Source organism: Danio aesculapii, chromosome 5, assembly GCF_903798145.1.
Source record: "Danio aesculapii chromosome 5, fDanAes4.1, whole genome shotgun sequence".
Lineage (NCBI taxonomy): Eukaryota > Metazoa > Chordata > Actinopteri > Cypriniformes > Danionidae > Danio > Danio aesculapii.
In genome coordinates, this window is record NC_079439.1 from 56,198,609 (window position 1) to 56,223,665 (window position 25,057).

Consider the following 25,057-nt stretch of genomic DNA (forward strand, 5'->3'; position numbering starts at 1 on the left):
ACAGCTGCAATATTTGTCAAACTGTAGAGAGGCTGCACCTTTTATGATATTGCACAGCTATCAGCCAATCAGATTCAAAAGCCAGACAGACCTGTTGTATATATATAGTTCTGATGCAAAAGTGCAAAAGCCACTAAATGCCACTTCCGCCAAAAATGAGATAATGACATTGAGTGAACGCTTGAGGCACGTAGTACACCATACATACAGTACACCATAGATGTGCTTCTAATCGTCCAAATCCCAGTGTCAGCACATTTAGAAATAACAGTTTGTTGGCAAAAGCCACTATATATTAAAGGGCACCTAGGTTAGCCCTTTTTTCAGATTTAATATAAGTGTTTTGCGTCCCCAGAATGTTTCTGTAAAGTTTCAGCTCAAAACACCCATCAGATTTTTTATTATACCTTTTATTAAACTCCTATTTATACATTTTTGCACTGGGTGGCGGTTTTGGTGTATTGCTCCTCTAAAGCTAGTCCTCCCCGCCCACCGTTTCTACATGCCTTTCTGGGTGCCTTAATCTCCTCCCTCGGCTGCGTCAGACAACAGACAGACTTAAAGGAAGCAGATCTCACGTAGCTTTTGTGAGAAATACTACAGTAAGAACTTTACCAATGAGTATTTATTGTGCAGTTACATCGCAGAGTCACACAAAGTTCACGCGCACACACACACACACACACAAACACACACGCACGCACACACACACACACACACCACACACACACACACACACACACACACACACACACACACACACACACACACACACACACACAAACACACACAGACAGAAAGACAGACAGAAAGACAGAGCGCCAGTTTAGCTTTGCACTCTTTTTGCACGCATGATACATGTGACATGATACAGGTTAAACTCCACTGCTGTATGGATATCTGTTAAATTAATGTACAAAATAAACCTGATTTAACATCTATAAACTGGGATTAAAGTGTCTTCCTTTATAATTGTTCTGAGACGCGGTCTGAGAATTGTTCTGTGCTGATGAAGTAAAGCTAAGCTAAATAATAGTATAAGTGTAATTCATTACACACGTGCTCTGTTTTAAAACATTTTAAACATGTGAAACTCACTCTTGATCACATTTGATGATGATTGATGATCCTAACAAACTGAACACACCTTTTATTCCCGGTTGCTTTGCGCACTTCTGGTCTTGTTTATATGATTATACACGTGACTACCAGGACATGTTAATAGGCGCAGCTGTCAATCAATTCGGTGGGCGGGGGGAAGTAGCTTTTTTACCATAGGTGCCCTTTAAGGGACAAGGCACAGATATTGATCACAGTGTGTTTACAATATATTATTTGAATCTAACAAGCTTTGCTTTCAATGCTTGCAGTGTTTACATTGCTCTACTTACATTAAATGTAAATCCTAAATATCAGAAATGACAACAGATTGTTAAGATTTAAAGGGCACATATGGTGAAAAATCTACTTTTCAAGCTGTTTGGACAGACATATGTGTAAGTGTAGTGTATAGACCATCATATTGGGGTGATATAAACACACCAAGTCCTTTTTTTTAAATTAACAACAAAAAATGGTGGACCAATTGGAGCGGTTTTCAGACCGACCGCAACTTGATGTAGGAGTGCGGTCCCCCCGCCCACTGAATTGATTTACAGCTGCGTATTTACATGTCCCGGTAGTCACGTGTATAATCATATCAACAAGAGAGGACGTGCGCGAAGCAACCGGGAATAAAAGGTCTGTTCAGTTCGCTAGGATCATCAATCATCATCAAACGTGATCAAGAGTAAGTTTTACAAGTTTAAAATGTATTAAAATGAATTACAGTGATTTACTTCAGCTTTACTTCATCAGCACAGCCGCGTGTCAGAACAATTATAAAGGAAGATGCTTCAATCCCGGTTTGTGGACGTTAAATCAGGTTTATTTTGTACATTAACATAAGAGATATTCATACAGCGGTGGAGTTTAACCTGTATCCTGTCACATTTGCATGCAAAAAGAGTGCAAAACTAAACGCGCACGCTGTCTGTATCTGTGCGTGTCTTGTCCGCGCTGTGTCTGTTTGTGTGTGTATCTGTGTGTGCGTGTCGTGTCCGAGCTGTGTCTGTGTGTGTGTGTATCTGTGTGTGTGCATGAACTTTGTAACGACATTGTGTGTGACTCATCGTAGAAACTACAACAAATACTCATTGGTAAAGTTCTTACTGTAGTATTTCTCACAAACGCTACATGAGATCTTCTTCCTTTATGTCTGTCTGTTGTCTGACACAGCCGAGGAAGGAGATTAAGGCACGCAGAAAGGCATGTAGAAACGGTGGGCGGGAAGGACTAGCCTTAAAGGCGCAGTACACCAAAACCACCACCTGGTGCAAAAATGTATAAAATAGAATTTAATAAAATGTATAATAAAAAATCTGATTGGTGTTTTGAGCTGAAACTTTACAGACACATTCTGGAGACACAAAAGACTCTAAATTAAATCTGAAAAAAAGGGGTAACTTAGGTGGCCTTTAATTTATGTCAGTTTTAATGTTATTAATGCACTTACTTGACAGATTTCATTCATTTATTTTCCTTCTGCTTTTTCCCTGGTTTATCACAGTGGAATGAACCGCCACTTACTTGACAGATTTATATATTTTTAATTGTAGGTGGTTAGACAAGAATTGTCTAAAGGGACATTTTTGAAAAAATAAAAGGTATTTTATTTACCAGTTAATAACCTTATCATTACATAAAAAATGAAACTTCTAAACCTAATCAGGGGAGCCTGATAAAAAATTGCTCATTACAAGAAAAGAGGTCTGATGAATTTAGAGGGTTTTGCATCTGAACTCTTCATATTTATATATGACCCATATCAATTTTTCATGCAATTTGAACAAAACAGGCTCGTTGGGAATACATGTTTCAGTTTACATTTTCGTGAATCTGAAAAAAAAAATATTTAAACATTTGACTGCAGTTTCTAGGGAAAATGTACACCAAGGGGCAGTATGACACCAACAACTTTGGGACATAATATTCATGAATAAATATTTTTTTGTTTGTGTGTGTGTGCAGTTTGCACAACACCAAGTAAATACCAGAAGACACTGTCATTCGTTCACTGGTCTAAGTGATCTGTATGACAAGCCATATTCTTAACTTGTGTACAGAAGGATGTGTATCTGATACATATTACAAAACATATTTCAGTAACTTACATCGCAAAATGTAGACAGAGAATTTGTCATCTGAAACATGCAAAAGTGTAGGCTGAGGGACATACAATAAGCTTGGTTTGAATTTGTCTCTGTGTAAAAGCAGCAGCATAACAATGTGAATAGTTTCAAATGTTTCTGTGACACAAGCCTTACTGTACCTAAAATGCATAAACTGCCACACAGTGCAACCTGTCATGCTTGGCAGGGGTCAAGAAGAATTTGCCAAATGCCTTTTGGATTTATTCCCCTTAGTGCCACCTGACTATGATGTTTAGAAAAACCAGTAAGTGATTCAGTATGGAATTTTCTTGTTGCTGAGAAATTGTTTTTTATAAAATCTGACTAGCAAAATCTCACTGACAAAAGAGTTAATAGTACCTGCATTAACACGACAGTCTCCAAGAGTCACAGAGATGTCATCGAGAGACACAAGGCCACAGTCCCAGAAGTTTCTACAGATGCTGACAAATGCTACCTTGAAGGGAAGTTAACAAAAAGATCCATGGACAATACAATTAAAACAGGTAGGCTACTCCTAAACTTCAAGAATAATACAGCATATTATTTTATCAAAAGCTAAAAAAGGTGTGTATTAAAATATCAAACAAATTAAAGGGATAGTTCAACCAAAAATGAAAGCTCTGCTTGATTTATACTCACCATCAACTTGTTCCTTTTCTTTACTTTTTTTAACCACAATACATAAAGTCAATAAATAAAGTCAGTAAGTGAATGATCAACTGTTTAGCCACCAATCACTTACTGTAGACAGCACAAAACACAAATGCATAGTTTGGAACACCTAAAAATACCTTAATATTATATTAATCATAATAATATTTTTTTTATTTATAATTCATTTATATATTGTTTTATTTAATATATATATATATAAAAGAGAGAATTAAATTCAAACCCAAACTATTTGTCTTTAACACTTTGTCGACGTCAGTTTAAAACTCTTCAATTTTTCTGTGGTTTTTCCCTCAAAATGGCTTTGACATTTTGAAGAAGCACAATGAATATCCCACAAATGGGGTTTGGAAATGGTTTTCCTGCAGACAGATACTTCATTCAAAAGAGTCTTGTGCTTCAGTCATCAGAATCCCAGAGATTATGACAGGAATTCACACACGGGGTGAACCAAAGTACACTCAACGATTTGTTACGGCTTATCAGTGACAAGAAAATACTTTTCTAAAATAAAAAAGTATTAAAACTGAATTTGTACGTATCATTCAGGACATTCAATGTCCTTCTATCACCTCTTATCTGAAGAACACTTAAAATCTTTATGTTGTTTATCATCTCACAATTTACAATGCCTTATAAAAGTGTAAATTTAATTCATTTGTTTTGCACAAATTGTTTCACTTCATAAGAGATCACTGTATTGTCATGAGCCATGGATATTAATTTTGCTTTGTCAGTATATGTTGTTTTGACTCTCAAAATTGACTTTCCATTTATGAATTACCAAGGATCAGTTTTACTGAAGAAAATAAATCCACATCTTGGTTGACTAAGGGTGGCTAAATTAACATTTTCCTTTTTAGGTGAACTATCCCTTCAAGAACCTACTAAGAATTCTCTGATTGTACCTTAGTAGACATGGGCTTCAGGTAGGTGACTTCCACCTCAGTCCAAACATCTCTAGACCTCTCAGAAACAGTCCATAGTTTCTCCTGGGCTATGTTGTTTTCATCATAAACATAGAGAGCCAGAGCATTATCTATTTTCATGAAGCCATGAAGGGCATAGTAGAACCTGAGGCAGTATTTATGGTTCCCTGGTAGGAAAGGTCCAAAAAGACGACCCACATACCCTGGACGAGAGGCATGGCGAGTGTTGGTCAGAAGAAAAGACCCTGTGGATGTAGTACACAGATATGAGAGACATAGAAACAATAAGTGAAATAAATCTAAATGAGTTCTTTGTCCCTCCACTAAAAGTTTGTTAACCCAAATCAGATCAAAAAATAAATTCATTTGAATTCAGTGGTTTAAACCAAGTCTTCTGGTTAATTTAGATTTTTTTATCCACATATAAAAATGGATCAGCATACATAAACAGAAATTCAATGATACCTTATCACACAATAACAAACCTTGCTCATTGGTTCTCTGCAAGAACAAGCAACATTGGTTCATGAACATCAAGCACATATACTTGAGCTTCAGTGCCCAAATGCCAAACTTGTAAACATAACATTTGCATAAATTAGCATAAATGAAATCTATGCATAATATAAAAAATTTAAAGCGATGGTGTCTGTTCAGAAGACTTGGAATAAACAGCTTCATTTGTATCTGTTGAAGCTTCAGTGTGCAGTACATTGCATGTCTGGGTGACTAGACATAGATAGAAGCCTCTTAGATTTCATTCAAAAAGTTTCTTTTGTGTTCTGAAAACGAAGACATTACTCATAATCTTGGAACAAGTTTAAGGTGCGGAATTTTGATAGAATGTTATTTTTGGGCTGAAACTTTCTTTCTTTATAATACTGATAACAATTAATATTGAAAAATTATCAACTAAAATAGCATATTTATAAAGCAAATAGAATTCATTCAATCATTCAGCTTAGTGGGGGAAACCGGAGCCCCCAGAAGAAACCCATGCGAACATGGGGAGAACATGCACAGTCCACATAGAAATTCCAACTGGCCCAGCCAAGGCTCAAACCAGTGACCTTCTTGCTGTGAGGCGAACGTGCTACCCACTGCGCCACCGTGCATCCCTCGACAGTACATGTAGCCCTAAAATATTAAAAGCATGCTTTTATGGAACCTATTGATAATCAATACTTTTATTATTGTCACAAAGCAAAACAACTACAATTTGGTACCATTTAGAACCATGTATTTTTCTAATATTTGCATCAATAAATAGTATACAAGTATGATTTAAACCATAACAAATGTCAATCAGGTTTGTACACAATCATGTCCAACCAACAAGCTAACTTGGAGGACGGTTGAAAAGATATCAATAAATCAAAATAATCAGATATATCAAAAGTCAGATTTGCGCACCAGTGCCTGTGGTGTGATCTCCAATGCGGTAAACATTTGGTTTGACAGAGACTTTGTTCCACAGCGAGCCTCCAGTCTGTTCCTGATAATACTGACACAGGCCCTCCTCAAAGTCACAGTTTGCAACAGACGGGTCAAACTCTGGCTCTGAAACATGAGTTACATGAAACAAACGCACAACATGAACATCTCCCACATGGACAGACTTTTTGTGAAATGTTTGCAAAGTGCTGACTAAAGGAAATGTAAATGTAGTTGCTACATAACAGGACAACAGCAAGAAAATTCCCCATTAAACAGCAATTTACTGGTTATAATGAGTCACAGTGTCAGCCTGAGAACAACAAGCTGTCTTTCTGTTTCAAAAAATAACTTGGTTAAATATATTTTTTTGTTGTTAAATATATGGTGATATGTTTTTTGGTCAAATTCAAATGGTAAAAATGTCTTGAACATATCAGCTGCTCCATTTAAATAGACTAGTACTGCAAAAGTCTTTGACATACTCAATAATTAATGACAAAAACATTTGATTCACTGAATTCATGAAATAGTTTCATTCCAGCTATTTTGTTAGCTACATTGTTCTGAAACATTACAAAGCAATCTCTCATAAAAACATTACTAGTTTCAGTTGTGGACATTTAAATTAGGAATTTTCCTAAAGTGAACCATATAAAAGTATATGAAGCATGTACTAATAATATTTTTAAGTGTATTTATACAACATAATTTTAAACTAAAAACAAAACAATTTTTTTTTAATTTAACTAGGATGACATATTGGTGACCTGAAAAGTCAAACTTAAAAAGTGAGTTTTACTGACTTTTTTTTATTAGTAAGTTAATTTTAAACAATATACTGGGCCTTATTTTAATAATCAAAGTGCCTGGTATAAAGCATGGTAAAAGCAGGTATAAAGCAGGTACACTCAGTGTGTGTCTGAATCCACTAAATGATCAGTGAGTCGGTGCATAGTCTAAAATTCATGATCACTTAAATTCTACAGGTGTCCAGGGACAGGCTCTACAATGGTTTAGGTCATACTAGCTGACCGTTACTAGTTTGTGAATATTAATGGACAGCCTTCACAAGTCAGCCCAGTAAAGTATGGGGTGCCTCAATGATCAGTTTTAGGCCCTTTGCTGTTTACAATATACATGCTACCCCTGGGAGACAATATTAGAAGACATGGGATCAGCTTTCACTGCTATGCAGATGATACTCAATTGTATATTTCAACTAAACCTGATGAGACGTCTGAACTGTCTAAGCTAACTGAGTGTATTAAAGATGTTAAAGACTGGGTGACCAACAATTACCTTCTCTAAAACTCACAAAATTATAACTTATTGGGCCTAAATCCTGTACACAGCAGATGTCACAACTTGACCTACAATTAGAGGGATACAAAGTTAGCGTTAGCTCTACTATAAAAGATCTGGGTGTCATATTAGACAGCAATTTAACTTTTGAAAATCATATATCCCATGTCACAAAAACTAGCTTCTTTCATCTGAGAAATATCGCTAAGTTACGAAGTATGCTATCCATCTCAGATGCAGAAAAGCTAGTCCATGCTTTTATGACTTCTAAGCTGGACTACTGTAATGCACTGTTTGATAGCTGCCCAGCATCCTCTATTAATAAACTTCAACTAGTACAAAATGCAGCTGCCAGAGTTCTTACCAGGTCTAGAAAATATGATCATATCACCCCAATTTTATCCTACTTACACTGGCTGCCTGTTTCGTAAGTTTCGTATTAAATTAAAAATATTGCTTTTTACCTATAAAGCTTTAAATAATAATAATCTAGCTTTAAATAACCAACCTTCTGTCTCGCAACAATCCAACCTGCTCTTTAAGATCTCAAAACTCAGGTCTTCTATTAGTACCTAGAATAGCAAAGTCGAGTAAATGAGGTCGAGTTTTTTCATTTATGGCTCCTAAACTCTGGAATAGAGTTTCCTGATAACGTCCGAGGCTCAGACACACTCTCCCAATTCAAAACTAGATTAAAGACCTATCTTTTTAGTAAAGCATACACTCATTGCATCACTTAGCTCTATGATACATGAATGTACTCCACACACCTCGTTTATATACACTATGAACAGCAGCTATGCTAATTATTTTCTTTATTCTCTATTTCCAACTGGGGATGCTCATACCATGGCCCTCAGACTATGCAGCGCTGCTGATTCGATCCAAGACCCGTGACGAGATGATCCCAAGGTTTCCATATCCTAGACCAGGCCGTATTCTGAGCAGTTACTGTGGTGGTCTTTGAGGAGTGGAGAGCATGAGACTGATTCCTGTGACGCTCCAGGGACAGACAAGTCTTCGCTGAGGTCCAGCTTCCAGTCTCCGGCGCCTTAACTGCAGCTCTGTACAAGATGTTTGGCCAGTGGAGAAATAGTCGTGCCCAACTGAGCCTGGTTTCTCTCGAGGTTTTTTAATTCTTTATCTTCGCCAATTGGTGAAGTTTTTTTCTTACCACTATCGTCACTAGCTGGCATGGTTCGGGATCTGTAGAGCTGTGCATCGATGGATTTGCTCTTCAGTGTTTGGACTCTCAGTAGTGATTATTAAACCACACTGAGCTGAGCTAAACTAAACTTAAACACTGATAGCTGAACTGACACGGATTTAATTTACTATGATCTTTCATGTGAAGCTGCTTTGACACAATCTACTGTACATTGTAAAAGCGCTATACAAATAAAGGTGAATTGAATTGAACCTAAAAGGATTGTGCTTATTTTCTTCAGTAATGAGTGTGTTTTAGCCTTAACATGGAATAAACCAATCAGTTTCATCTCCCTTTTTTTAAAGAGCCAGTTGAGTTTAAGCAATATGCAAAGTGTGCTCACATACATGTACACTCACTGGCCACTTTATTAGGTACACCTTACTGGTACCAGGTTGGACCTTATTTTGCCTTCAGAACTGCTTTAATCCTTCATAGATTCAACAAGATATTGGAAACATTCCTCAGAGATTTTGATGATAACATCACGCAGTTGCTGCAGATTTGTCGGCTGCACATCCATGATGCAAATCTCCTGTTCCACTACATCCCAAAGGTGATCTAATGGATTAAGATCTGGTGACTTTGGACATTGTCATGTTCAAGAAACCAGTCTGAGATGATTAGGGCTTTATGACATGGTGCGTCATCCTGTTGGAAGTAGCCATCAAAAGATGGGTACACTGTGGTCATAAAGGGATGAACATGGTCAGAAACAATACTCAGGTAGGCTGTGGCGTTGACATGATGCTCAATTGGTGGTAATGGGCCCAAAGTGTGCCAAGAAAATATCCCCCACACCATTACACCACCACCACCACGTTGATTCATGCTTTCATGTTGTTGTCTTGCACCAACAACATACCACGTTCAAAGTCACTTATGCCATGTGCCTGGTGCCATGTGATTGGCTGATTAGACATTTGCGTTAATGAGCAGTTGGACAGGTGTATCTAATAAAGTGGCCGGTGAGTGTACATATTCTATAGGCACATATTACTAACAAACTTTTTAAGTAACAAATAAAATCTATAATGACTTCTATATTGATTTATTTTGACGTTTTAGTGGGTCAGTGCCATGCTTTATTTCAGTTGCCCCAAAAGTGCATTTGTTATTTAAAGAAGGTGATGTTGGACATGAAAACTGTAACTGCTGAAACTGGCAAGTAATAATTATATTGTGCCTGCCATCAGGTAGGGAACATTTGCTGTATTGATTAAATAAATTGTGGCACAAAAATCAGTAATGTCCTGTCAGTTGTCACGGATTGGCCAGGCTCTTCCACCAACATCACGCATCGAGCACCTTCACCTGAGTATTAACCACGCACAGCTGCACCCAATCACTCCCATTCACTATATACGCACACACCTCACTTCACTCATTGTCCGGTCTCGTTCCTACGAAGCGGACTCTGAGTGATACACCTCCTGGTTATCACTCCCCTTTGATCTCAGCATTTTGTACTTACCATTACTCTGTTTCCTTCCAGTCTGTCCAGTGTTCCCGGTGTCCTGTCAACGTTGTGTGTATCGTCAGTCTGTCTTCCCCGCAAGCCCTCTGGTGTGTGCATTCGGTCATCCTCAGTGTCTGTCATCCCACCTGCCACAAAGGATCATCAGTTCCACCGAACTCCATTTACATTTCATATATCATCCTTTACTGCTCAACTGTTGGAATAAACATCATTTATACTTACTCGCCTTGTTTGTCCGTCTGCTTCCATAACAGAAGACCGGACCTACAACTATCAACAGCATGAGCACTCACGATCCCCTTCAGGAGTTGGTGGATGCTTTGAAGAGAGTGCTACTACCATCTGCTCCACTTCCCGAAGCACCACCAGCACCGAGCACTTCTTCACCGTCCACCCACTCATCCAGTCCCATGGCTCGACCAGCGCCCTACTCTGGCGGGGCGGAGGAGTGCAATGGATTTCTCTTACAATGTTCTCTGGTATTCACTATGCAACCCGAGTTATACCCTACAGATCGGTCCAAAATTGCTTTCATCATTTCCCTTCTCTCTGGATCGGCTCTTCGGTGGGCTGAAACCATCTGGCAACAGTCTGGGCCGGTAACAAATTCCATTCAGTCATTCACCCAGTATTTCAAGGAGGTTTTTGGTCGCGCGGATGCTGAAGTAGCAGCCGGAGAAAAGTTATACCATCTCAAACAGGGAGCCATGTCCACTCAGGAGTATGCTCTCAGATTCCGAACTCTGGCTGCTGCGAGCGGATGGAATGAGCGATCCCTCCTCACAACCTACCGGTTCGGACTAGAGCCCAGCCTCCGGTTACAGTTGGCCGCCCTAGACGACACGATGGGGTTGGAGAAGTTCATCCAACACTCTCTGCGCTGTTCCGATCGTCTGAGGGTCTACCAGCATGATACACCACCAGTATCCCAAGCACTCCTCCGTTCGCCAGAGCCAGCCGTCCCTCCAGAACCAGAACCAATGATCAAAGAATCTGGTAGACTCACGATCACTGAGCGACAGAGGAGGCTGACCCGGGGTCTGTGCATGTACTGTGGTGCCGAAGGACATGTCAGGCTGGACTGTCCCATTCGTCCAGCACGCTCTGTGGTGAGTTTGTTCAGTTCTCCCATTGAAAAGATGCATCCTCTCACCACTAATGTCCAGTTAACTACCCCTTCTGTCTCAGTTTCAGTCACGGCCCTCATCGACTCCGGGTCAGCTGGAAATTTCATCTCGCACGCCCTCTGTCGCCGACTCCAGCTTAACACCGAAGCCTCGACGCACGTCTACCAGATTCAACCCATAACCAACGATATCCATTCTCAGGCACGTATCCATCGAAAATGTGAATCCGTCAATCTCCAAGTAGGACTGCTCCACAAAGAGGAGATTCAATTTCTGGTTCTGGAGGGTGCATCGATGGACATCATCTTAGGGCGCCCGTGGCTGGTGAAGCACGATCCCATCCTCTCTTGGGGCACAGGAGAAATAAGGAGATGGGGTGAAGAATGCAGATCCAGCTGTTTTCCCGATCTACCCTTACAAATTCAAAGACCCCTTACTGTCTACGTCACGTCTGTTGAAAGTCCAGTCGAGAAACGATCCATTCAGATCCCAAAGATCTACTCCTCATACGAGGACGTATTTTGCCCCAAGAGAGCTTCCCAGCTACCTCCACATCGGCCATGGGACTGCGCCATTGACCTGCTTCCAGATGCTCCTATGCCCAGAGGTAGGATCTACCCGTTGTCCCTTCCGGAAACAAAGGCCATGGAGGAGTACATTCAGGAGGCTCTGAGTCAGGGGTATATCCGCCCTTCCACGTCACCCGCTGCCTCAAGTTTCTTCTTCGTAGCTAAGAAGGATGGAGGGCTGCGGCCATGTATCGACTACCGAATCCTAAACCAAGGTACCGTCAAATTCCGCTATCCCCTTCCTCTCGTCCCGGCGGCCCTGGAACAGCTCAGATCCGCCAAAATTTTCACCAAGTTGGACCTCCGCAGCGCCTACAACCTGGTGAGAATACGTGAGGGGGACGAGTGGAAGACTGGGTTTGTGACCCCTACTGGACACTACGAGTATCTGGTCATGCCCTATGGTCTGGTTAACGCCCCCTCCGTATTCCAAAATTTCATCCACGAAGTCCTCCGGGAGTTCCTCCATCTCTTCGTCATAGTCTACATCGATGATATCCTGATTTACTCCCGGAGTGAGGCCGAACATCGCCACCACGTTGCGGAGGTCCTGAAAACCCTCAGGAGACATCATTTGTATCTCAAGGCTGAAAAATGCTCCTTCCACTTACCATCTGTTCAGTTCTTGGGGTACATCATAGATCAGAGAGGGGTTCGTATGGACGAGGGGAAGGTTACCTCTGTCATCTCCTGGCCAGAACCCAAAACCATAAAGGAACTCCAACGTTTCCTAGGATTTGCCAATTTCTATCGACGTTTCATCCATAATTACAGTCTCATCACCGCTCCGCTCACCACTCTGTAAAAAAAAAACCCAAAACACTACCCTGGCCTCCCGAAGCCGCCGCAGCCTTCCAAAACCTCAAAGACTCCTTCACTCAAGCTCCACTCCTGACTCATCCTGATCCTGACTTGCCTTTTGTGGTCGAAGTAGATGCATCGACCACCGGAGTGGGAGCCATCCTATCCCAGTACCACGGTACTCCCTCATTACTCCATCCGTGTGCCTATTTCTCCCGGAAGCTCAGCCCGGCGGAAAGGAACTATGACATCGGAAATCGAGAACTTCTTGCCATCAAGCTCGCCCTGGAGGAGTGGCGACACTGGTTGGAGGGGGCCAAACATTCGTTCCAGGTAATCACAGATCATAAAAACCTACAGTACTTAAAAGATGCTAAAAGACTCTGTCCTCGTCAGGCCCGTTGGTCATTGTTCTTCTCCAGATTCCAGTTCTCTATATCATATCGACCAGGATCAAAAAATATCAGAGCAGACGCACTTTCTAGAATTCACGACCAGCATGAAACCATTGAGACACCGGCCAAGATCCTTCCCGATCAGATCACTATCTGTCCCATCCAATGGTCCGCTCCAACAGTAGTTGCCACTCCAGAATCCAGAACTCCGCCGGGCTGTCCCCCCAATCGACGCTTCATCCCTGAAAATCAACGGGTAGATCTCATTCATTCCAGCCATACATCTCTGGGCACAGGGCATCCTGGGGCCAACAACACCCTCTCGCTGCTATCCCAACGCTTTTGGTGGCCGAACATGGCGAGGGATGTGAGGCTGCAGTCCAAGGCTGATTCGTCCAAGGCTGCAGAGAATGCGCTATGTCAAAGAGTCCCCGACATCTACCTGCTGGTAAACTCCATCCCTTGCCCATCCCAAACCGCCCCTGGTCACACCTAGGAGTTGACTTCATGACAGACCTCCCATTGTCTGAAGGTAACACCTGCATTCTAGTCATCGTAGATCGATTCTCAAAATTCTGTCGATTGATTCCTTTGAAAGGTCTACCCACAGCCCTAGAGACCGCCGAAAACCTGTTCAACCACGTCTTTCGAAATTTTGGGTTACCAGAAGATATAGTCTCGGACCGAGGACCCCAATTTATCTCCAGACTATGGAAAGCATTCTTCAGACTCCTAGGTGTGACCGTAAGCCTCTCGTCTGGCTATCACCCTCAAACCAACGGCCAGACAGAGAGGAAAATTCAGGAAGTGGGGCGGTTCCTCAGGACCTTCTGTCACGGTCACCAAAACTCCTGGAGCCAGTTTCTGGGCTGGGCGGAATACGCCCAGAATTCCCTGCGGCAACCTACCACCGGACTTACGCCATTCCAATGTATCCTAGGGTTCCAACCTCCACTCTTTCCATGGGATGGCACACCATCTGATGTCCCCGCAGTGGATTACTGGTTCCGGGAGAGCGAGAGAGTCTGGGACGATGCTCATCACCATCTTCAGAGGGCAGTACGCAGAACAAAGGAGGTATCCGATAAGAGGAGGATTCCAGGTCCCATCTATACTCCAGGGCAGAAGGTCTGGCTTTCCACTCGAGATATCCGTTTGCGACTGCCCTCCTGAAAACTAAGTCCCAGATTTGTTGGTCCCTTCACCATCCTGGAACAGGTCAACCCCGTCACTTATAAGTTACAGTTACCTCCACAGTACAGAATCCACCCCACATTCCACGTGTCCCTTCTAAAACCCTTTCACGATCCTCTGATTCCCTCCACAGAGCCTGGTCATGAAGAGGAACCTCCTCCCCCACTGATGTTAGAAGAAGGGGCCATCTACCAAGTCAAGGACATCCTACGGTCCCGGCGTCGTGGTGGTCAGCTTGAATACCTCGTTGACTGGGAAGGATACGGTCCCGAAGAAAGGTCATGGGTCCCCAGATCCGATATATTAGATCCCGCACTTATGGAAGAGTTCCACTCCAATCACCCAGAATTTCCAGCACCTCGAGGACGAGGTAGACCACCACGACGTCGGAGGTTCAGGCCCTCAGGAGCGGGCCCTGGGGAGGGGGGTAATGTCACGGATTGGCCAGGCTCTTCCACCAACATCACGCATCGAGCACCTTCACCTGAGTATTAACCACGCACAGCTGCACCCAATCACTCCCATTCACTATATACGCACACACCTCACTTCACTCATTGTCCGGTCTCGTTCCTACGAAGCGGACTCTGAGTGATACACCTCCTGGTTATCACTCCCCTTTGATCTCAGCATTTTGTACTTACCATTACTCTGTTTCCTTCCAGTCTGTCCAGTGTTCCCGGTGTCCTGTCAACGTTGTGTGTATCGTCAGTCTGTCTTCCCCGCAAGCCCTCTGGTGTGTGCATTCGGTCATCCTCAGTGTCTGTCATCCCACCTGCCACAAAGGATCATCAGTTCCACCGAACTCCATTTACATTTCATATATCATCCTTTACTGCTCAACTGTTGGAATAAACATCATTATACTTACTCGCCTTGTTTGTCCGTCTGCTTCCATAACATCAGTGCTTTTTACATTATTTTATAGATGTATTCCTAAATATTGTTTCCTACATAAGATCCTGTTTCAAACAAAAAAAAAACTGTGAAGGTATCAACATTTCAATTTGTTGGAGCTCATCAAAATTCCATTATGCAATGCAAAAGTGTAAAATAAACTTAAACCAATTTAATTAACAGATCTTTTTATACTGTGCCATACATAATACTGCATTTTAAGGTCCTAGCATTTGCATTTTCTGTAGTTCTTCAAATTGTTTCTTTGTTCTAGTTTTCTTAGTTTTAATTCTGGATTCATTAGTAGCCTTTCCAGCACAGCAGAGGCACAGGACGTCAGCATGATGTCAGATTGACATTGTACCCCAACATTGTGGGTAAGTTGTATTTTATTTGGAAATGAAAATGGGGTTGACGTCAGAACCCAACGTCAGGCCGACGTCCAATCTAAAATCAAACAAATTTCAACATCTAATGACGTTACAGCTTGATGTTGTGTGAACGTTACCACTATGACATTTATCAGATGCTGGATCTTGATTTGCCATACCCATACCTAACAATTAAATGTCAGTATTTTATGTCAAAATGATGCTGGTTTAAGATGTTGGCTCCGTGTTGGATTTTGGTCAACCTAAAATCAACGTCACACAAATATCAACATCGTTTGACGTCATTATTTAATGTCAAAATAATGTTGGCCGTAGATGCTGGCTAGACAATGAATTTTGGTCACCTGACATCACGACCTAAATCTAACCTAATATTAACATCTTATGACATTATGTGCCTGCTGGGTTGTTCATTTTCCAGTTAGTTTTCATGGTCCACCTGTGTCTTGTTTGGCTGTTTATTCTCCCAAACTTTTATTTTTCACAGGGTTGTGTATTAAGGTATGTTTACTCAACCTCGATGTAATAAAAAAAACGGATAAGGCTTTCAATTACATTTTTGAAAACAGGCAATGTAAAAAATGAAAAAAAAAAAATTTGATGAAACAAAAAAAATGAATGAAACACTGTATGCCATCCCAGTGCATGGCAATGTTTCAGACCCTAAAGCGCTGCTGATGAGTAAATGAATGGCCAAAATGCCAGGTCATGGTGTTCTGAAATCTCTGCTTTGGTATTATTGATGAGCTTCTGTTTTTGTAAATAAAAGCCTATTTTTACAGTTACTGTAGATTCGGCCTTCGTGTTTGTCAATCATTTGCTCCTGTAACCAGCTTGAGTTCAACTATATGCTAAGTATGAAGATTTGTTCATATCCAAATAAGCATTGTAGAACTTACCGAAACCACAAAAACAGAAGTACAGTTTTATACAGTGTTTCTTCAGAATGTCAAACAGCTGTTTTTAGTGATGTTTATAATTATGTACAGTTGCATAAGGTTAGTGTTGGTGATTGTTATGTAACAGAACTGCACTGACCTGTCTCTGTGTGGCAAAACTCGGAGGAGAAAGAGATGTCATCCAGAGCAACATGACCACCACGAGCACTATTAAACGCCACTTCGAACACCACCTAGTAAACCAAAAACACCAAAATATATAAATCACACTCATGAAGTGCCCAGCATCAAACAAACGAGTTTCTAGAATGATCACAGTGTTACAGATGCAACCATAAAACTTGCTAATGGTTTCAAGATTAATACAAGGTTCCCACGTTTTCATATACTTTTTAAAGCACCATTTATTGTAAAGGGCACATATGATGAAAATCAACTTTTGTAAGCTGTTTGGCAAGAACAGTGTCCACAGTCATATTGGGGTGATGTAAACCTAACAAGTTTATTTTATCAATTTTTTTGATGTTAAAATAGGATCCAAATCCCTCCCATTTTGAGGACCACTGCAACGTGACAAAGGAATGTGGTTTCCCCGCCCACCAAATTGATTGACAGACGCATATTAATATGTCTCCATAGTAGGCATGGGGCGATAACAAGTTTCAAGCTTTCCCATGGTTTGGAAAAGTCAAGGTATTAAAACTGAAAAATGTTTTTTATACTGTTTCTAAGGTATATGTAGAGGTTAGAGAAGTGTTTTTATGTGTTAGAAGTCAATGGTTTATTTTAAATATGTAGCCTGACATGTTTACTGTTCCAAATTATTTTAAATGTTTCCTAAAATGTAATGTATTGTGTTAAATGGGGAAAAAAAGTTGTTTTTTACTAAGACATTTAAAAAGAAATTATTTTACAGCAGTAAACACAATACCGTGAAACCGTGTTATTTTTATCCAAGGTTATTAAACTGTTAGAAACATATACCGGCCCTTGCCTACTCCATACTAACACGTATAATCATATCCACAAAACAGAACGTGTGCAAAGCAACTGGGATTAAAAGATCTGTTCAGCTCTCTGTGATCATCTGCACCTCAAGAATGAGTTTTGCAAGTTTAAAACGTTTTTTAAAACAGTGCATGTTCATAATAAGGACAGTAATATCGCTTTGTAATTCATCACCACAGCCGCATAGTGTCAGTACAATTAGAAAAGAAGGCGCTTCAAACCCGGTCAGGTTAAATCAGGTTTATTTTGTACATTAACATAATGGATATCCATACAGCAGTGTATATTAACGTGTATCCTGGAAACACATTAACAATATTGTGTGAATATTAACGACATTGTGTTCCACTCATCGTTGCAGAAAGGCTTGAATTAACTCCACAACAAATACATCAAATAACAGTTAGGAAAGTTCTTATTGTACTAAGGGAGATCTGCTTCATTCTTGTCTGTGATTGTGCTGTTTATCTACGTGATGGCTACAGCTCTGAAAATCACATGGAAACGGCAGGCAGGGAGAACCAGCTCTTTTCCATTAAAGGTACAGGCAACAAAAACAGCTACAGTGTCATAACAGCTCAAATTTCACAGATTTAAAAATGTATAATAAATAATCTGATAGTATTTTAAGCTGAAACTTTACAGACATATTCTGAAGACACAAAATACTTATTTTAAATCTTGAAAAAGGGGCAAAATAGGTGTCCTTTAAATCAAGTACTTTTGTAACTCACACCACCAGCATATGTAGTATTATGAAAGTCTTTACTGTACTTACCATTTCACTTACGCTTGATAGTGACATTACAAATGTCAGAGCAATGATGGTGTTTTGAATGTCATTTTCAAATAGTAATATTCAAATGCTGTTTCTGAAATATTGTTTATATTGATAATATTCCAATACAGAAATATTGAAAATAGTTATTGTACAAGACTTATATTAAAATTTTGAAGTTCTCAATTTTTCTGTTTTGTTTTTGACAACAGCACAGTACAACTGTCAAAAAACACCATAAACACATTTCATTTCAAATTCAATTCAAGCACTTTCAAGGACCTATGTTTCTTTGGTAACAATTTATTTTAAGACTTAAAACTTGTAAGATTTATGACAGACTTATGACAAGTTTTGTTGTCTTGTATGTCAAGTTGACATGACAAAGACAAAAACTGGTTGTGGCGTATTTGTTTATGTCACCACTCCATATTAAATGTCTTAACTGAGCGAATGACACTTAATGACAGTTGTTATATAAAAGTTTCCAGAATGATTCTTTTATTTTGAAAATTGAAAATATTTCAGACAGATTTAGCTTGTGTAAAAGTACAATATAAAAACTGTAGACGGTTCAAAGGGTCGCTCTTTTGTAACACTTCAGACAGTGAGCTCATCTGCTGGAGAGAATGTCCAGACTCCACATACACTAACGCTCTCATTATTTACATTGTCCCTCAGTGTTGGCTGCTCACACTCAAACATGGCAGAGACAGCACTAGCTCTTCACTGCGTGTTTATACCATTTCTGCACATGCAGAATAAACACTCTTTTCCCCCAGAACAGAGATTATGTTATTGTAAGGTCTTAAATAGATCACTCTTTGAACTATTTGTGAAGAAAGAAAAACTTTTACCAAACAGTTTAAAATCTGTCAGTTTTCAGAAGAACTATCCATATCTAAGACTTTTACAACAAATGGGTACTGTTTTCCCTACTCACTGAGCAATTTGCAAATTTTAACCAAACAGCATTGACTCATTTCTGCATTTTTCATCCACATATATTTAGGTCAAACACAAAAATGAGATTTCAAGCATAAAAAACATACATATTTTTTTATGTGTCAGATTTTTTTTTATCATAGAGCAACTATGATGAAAATCAACTTTTGTAAGCTGTTTGGACAGAACTGTGTGTACTGTGTGTATAGTACTTATACTGGAGTGATATAAGTGATATGCCCACCGCAACGTGACGTAGGAGTGCGGTCCCCCCCCCAACCCCCACCCCCAAATTGATTGACAGGCGCCATGCTTCTATAATAACATGTATACACATGTTCACAGAACAATTCATTTGGAAATAAACTGAGATTATTGAATAACTCATTCATTCATTCATTCATTTTCCTTTGGCTTAGTCTCTACTTCAGAGGTCGTCACAGTGGAATGAACCACCAACTATTCCAGCATATGTATCCAGTACTGGGAAACACCCATAAACACTTAGACACAGTCCAATTTAATTTACCCAATTCACCTACAGCGCATGTCTTTGGACTGTGGAGGAAACTGGAGCACCCTGAGGAAACCCACATCAACACGGGGAGAAATGCAAACACCACACAGAAACGCCAACTGACCCAGCCGGGATTCAAACCAGTGACCATCTTGCTGTGAGGCAACAGTGCTAACCACCTAATCACAATTTAACTGTTTTAAAATATTTTGACAAAACAATGCATCCTAGGAGAGAATTAAGGGCTGTTAATAAAACTCTTATGGTTGTGTATATTGCAGTTCATAATAAAATGCCATATCATCAACATTAGCAGGATTCATAACTAAACTAATGAACACTAACTAACGTTTGCAGTTGAAAATGATTGCAAAAGTTGTTAGCCATTAATCTACTGAAGTTCAACACACAGTGTGTGAAGTATTCAATAAGGTGTGTAAAGAGAACATTCATTTATATTTGTTTGACTAAAACTTGCCACCTGTAATATGACACAAGTCTACACATGCAATAAAAGTAGGCCCCTTTTATAAATAGGTGCTAGCCATGTTTGGATAGTGTTATAGCATATACAAGCACTTTAAGCCAGTGTATTTGCAAATGGCTTTAGTATATCATGGGTAGTTAAAACGTGTAAGATTTACTAAGTAGACAAGCCATCTGTTCTAAACAAAAGCGTACTTAAGGATAGAGTTAACATGTGAATATGCTGCAGTAATGTACAGTATATTTTGTTTGGTTACAAATTTATTATCTTATAAAAATATAAGAAAATATTCAGAAATACACAATAAAAAGGCGATTTGAAGAAGTGATATATACTTTGATTAGTTTGATTCTAGTTTTTAAATTTTGCTTATAGAATCACGTGGCCACAGTCACATAGTCCATCTGTCACGTGTGGGGCTCAAAGCAAGGAACAACAGAGATAAGGATCCAAGTGCAGGTTAAAATAAGATTATATTTAAGCAAAACAGGGATAACAGAAGCAGCTGGTACAAAAAAGTAGTCAAATAACTGGCATAAGGTCAAAAATAAGTGGCAAACAGGATCAAACAATAAACAAGGCTAAAGTCAAAAAACAGACTAAACAACAAGATGCTAAGACATGCAAGGTATGTACAACAACTACAAAGACTCCGTACTAAACTGATGTATGTGTGGTGTATAAATAGTCTGAATGATCAGTCATCACAAGTTTCAGCTGCGTGTGTGTGAGTCTTATCAGCCGTGATGAACAGCTGGGGTTTAACATGGCCTGATAGGATTTGTAGTTCCTAAACAGGACACTTGTAGTTCACCAGTGACCTGTCAGGAAGGATCACTGGTGATCATGACACCATCATATTAAAAATATGTAATGTAACGTAATGTATTCATATATAGCACATTTATCATGTATGGCCATACACCCAAAGCGCTTCACAATCACGAGGGGGAGGGGTCCCTCCAAACCACCACCAGTGCAGCATCCATTTGGATGATGCGACAGCAGCCACAAGACAACAGCGCCAGTGCACTCACAGCACAGCACACACACACCAGCTATAAGTGGAGTGGAGAGACAGTGATGGAGCTAATTCAATGTATGGGGATTATTGGGAGACCTGAGAGGCCACAAAGAGTCAGGACCTTGGTTTAATGTCTCTTAATGTAATCTGAAAAATGACGATTACTGACAGTACAGTGTCCCCTTCACTACACTGGGGCATTATGACGCACCCCCTGTTGGACTCACTAACACCACTTCCAACAGCAACCAAGTTTTCCCATGTAGTCTCCCATCCAGGCACTGACCAGGCTCAGCCCTGTTAAGCTTCAGTGAGTAACCGGTCTTTTTTATAAACCAGTCGGATTTATAAAATATACATACTAATTTAAAAATTGTATCACATTCCTGCCCCAGTTTAAATGATGATTTGCTTTTTTACTCTTTTTTTTTCTTTTTGTCTTCTGTGGTGAAGCAGTAATATTCTAATAATTATTCTAATATTCTTTGTGTAATTTTATGTGTGTGATGGGAGAGAAAAAACACAAATTTTTGCAATTTTAGACAGTAATAAAATCATTGCATCCCATTTATAAACAATTACAGTAGCATCTCAAAAGGGCTTTAGATATCAGTAGGTGCATTTGGCTGTTGTCTTTTAAGCTGCATACACAAATCAAATATACTGATCTATTTTTCTCATAACTGCTTGTTAAAATAACCAACTAGAATGTATGGGAATATTCATTCAGCTCAGAAGGCTGTTATTATCCTCCACATGGTTAATCAGCTATACTAATAGAGAAGACTCCAGATCCAGATCTGTTTTTTACATTACTTTGACGGCTGGGGTTCTCCCTATTCACACAGGGCGTCAGTGTCAATGTTTTCCATTCATTTTGAATGGGTGATATCAGGTGTTGCAAAACTGCATTGTGGATCTGTCGGCGTTGCTTCAGCATCATTGCTCGATGCATAAGTTGTGGATTTCTCAACTTTTTAAGTGCCAATGGAAGCGTCAGCCAATCAGATCACTTTATGCAAATGCACCTGCTAAGTCAGTAGCCGATTGCGTACTAATTTTATTGGCTGATGCTGCTATGACAATCGCATCAGCCCCAACTGCAGACAAGCCCCCTGTCAAGCATTGGTGCTGAAGCCCCACGTTAATCGGGTGTTAGGGTTGGGGTAGGAGTACACGTTAATAAAATACAATTAATAGGAAATTTAATAAATTATTTAAATAATTCTTGTGGTTAATCAGAGAAGACTCCAGATCCAGATTTGTTTTTACATTACTGTGATGGTTTAGGGTTGAGGTAGGGGTAGACCTTAATAAAATACAGTTAATGGAAAATGTAATAAACAATGTAAATATTTCTTGTTAAAGGTTCAAGAAACACTGGAGTACTTTTTTTGAGATGTTAACAGATATGTGTATGTTGAGCATCAGTTAAGACAATGTTAGCACCTGATAGCTTTAATTGAGGGAAAAACCGGATAATTTTGAGCTTTTTTCAGCTAATTTCTCCTTCCGGGATTAAAATAATTTTTCGGAATGGGATCAAAATTGGTGCCGTAGCGCAAAACTGCAAGTGGAGTGATGACGTGTCGGTTTCTCATTATTATTCATAGCGGAGTTTTCTCATCCTATGAGAAAAGCCTGCTTCTTAATAATTCATGTGCAAAGCATACCTGCCAAGCTTGGAGACCCAATGGCTGGGTGAGACACGGATTGTATCTGTTTGTTTCCATGATCCACGGGGTTTGTTGCATGTTTTTCCTGGCGATGCTGTCTGTGCCGGTACAGCAAAGCTGTTGGTTTGCAGCAAGCATTTTTGTCGTGAGAGCTGAATACGAGAATTGGAGAATGACGGCCTTCGTCTTTTATTAGTGGAGTTCATTACCAGAAGGTTACCATTGAAACACATCGCCTTTATCTGTGCTGCTGTGTTCGCACATGTTTAAAATCCCCCAGATTACCGGCAGGGCGAATAGTTGGAATAGACAAGAGACTGCATTGCTATTCTCTGTGTCTGCATTCAGACCCGGGGACTGAGGAGGAGAGAAGTCCTCCTCATTTATAGTGTTTAGATAAACACAATTATCTTCATAATGATAGAACAAATTGTGGTTATGTGTATATAAAATTACAAATAACAAATGTAGCAGGGAATTAAATTACTTTTTTTATTACTAAATTTATTTCATTGCATTTTAACTTTGTAAACTATAAAATCATGGGTCTCCTCATGGTCTGTGTTTTGGCATTTTGTGAGCCAACTGACAGTCCGCTCCACTATTATTCCCCTGCACTGTCGGCCACACCATCTCCTCCCACTGCTCACAGCGCTGCTCCATGTCCATCTCTGAGCATTTTTTTAAACATTTTCTGAGGTAGACTTGAATTAAAAAAGGGGGGTTTTAGGGCCCTTTAACTTCCGCCCTCAGCCATTTGTGATCTATATCTGATTAACCATGTGAATGGATGATAACAGCCTCCTGAGGCACAGAAAGCCCCTACTGGCCCATATCTATCAGCTGATAACCACTGATAATGGCAATTCAATCAAGTGATAACATTCAAATCAGCTGGAAATTGCATAATGAAATGATGCAGAATTATTATTTTTTTTTTGTAAAACAAAATTTCACTGACCTCTAAAGGATGTGGTGCCTTAATATCCACTTGCACTAACTTCCAACTTGATGTGGCATAAACATCAGGCCTCCATATCTCTTCATAGTGGCCCAGCTGGTCCTTAGTAAACACAGAGAAGAAATTCCCAATGGCTTGGTCCCTTTGGTAGTAAAAGGACAAGCACCCTGTCATTGGAGTGGTGGTCATCGGAGACACCAACTTGGCCACCTCCTGAAACCTTTTAGCATAAACTGAGTCCACATACATGTAGTGACCTAGTTTAAATTGGAAAACAAAACAAAAAAACAAAGAATTTTCACACAGCACACTCATTTTGGCAGGAGAGCAAGCGATAGAATTGTGGGTTATAAAAAGCTGTTGGAGAGCCTGGTATGATTTATTCCAGCTCTTGACCTATTGTGCAGCATGAAGCGCTTCTGTCCATCTGCATTACCTCTCCCATTGTTCATGGTGTGGTCATCCGGAAGATTTGATCGAGGGTCCCGGACCAAACTGCCACCCACATACCAGTTCACATTGGGATTCCACTGATTACTGTAGCCACACAAGTGATGCTCCTCAAAGTTACACTCTGAAACAGACATTATACCTTACTATTATTATTAATAGCATACTTTATTGATCCCATTCTAGATATTCTGTTGTTCATAAGTAACTTTGCAATTACATGTCAACTTATACTACTAAGTCCAACCTAATACTCTTCTAATTCACTAATTCACAAACGAAGGTGAAAAGTTATTTATAGCTAAAAGCATGTTTAAGGTAATCATGAAAATAAGGTGTAACAAGACTTTTGATTTTGTTTTGTAGGGAAATTTCATGAGTTCAAATAGAGAGCATGCTGTCCTGTAGGAGGCGTCGAAGCTTGGAACATGGCCCAAACCAGAGACCCCCACTCCTTCCCCATCCCTTGAGTGGGATAAAAATACACTACTTGACAAAAGCCTTGTCGTCAAGCCCAGTTGTAAGTGCAACAAATAATAACTTGACTTCCAGTCGATCATTTGGAAAAGTGGCTGAAGGTAGATTTTTCAGATGAATCATCTGTTGAACTGTATCCCAATCATCACAAATACTGCAGAAGAGCTATTGGAATCCACATGGACCCAAGATTTTTACAG

At 40.0% G+C, this 25,057-nt stretch overlaps 1 protein-coding gene across 2 annotated transcripts in view; it reads right to left on the reverse strand.

Annotated features, from left to right (window-relative positions):
- The window catches only part of mamdc2a (MAM domain containing 2a), a 65,374-nt gene that overhangs the window by 14,297 nt on the left and 26,020 nt on the right, over positions 1-25,057 (reverse strand). For both annotated transcript variants that reach the window (XM_056458518.1, XM_056458519.1), the window contains exons 5-10: positions 24,367-24,504; positions 23,931-24,187; positions 16,674-16,767; positions 6,248-6,394; positions 4,814-5,079; positions 3,591-3,687 (exon numbers count right to left, since the gene is read on the reverse strand). In XM_056458518.1, the coding sequence (XP_056314493.1) occupies positions 3,591-3,687; positions 4,814-5,079; positions 6,248-6,394; positions 16,674-16,767; positions 23,931-24,187; positions 24,367-24,504 (999 nt within the window). The remainder of the gene's footprint in view (positions 1-3,590; positions 3,688-4,813; positions 5,080-6,247; positions 6,395-16,673; positions 16,768-23,930; positions 24,188-24,366; positions 24,505-25,057) is intronic.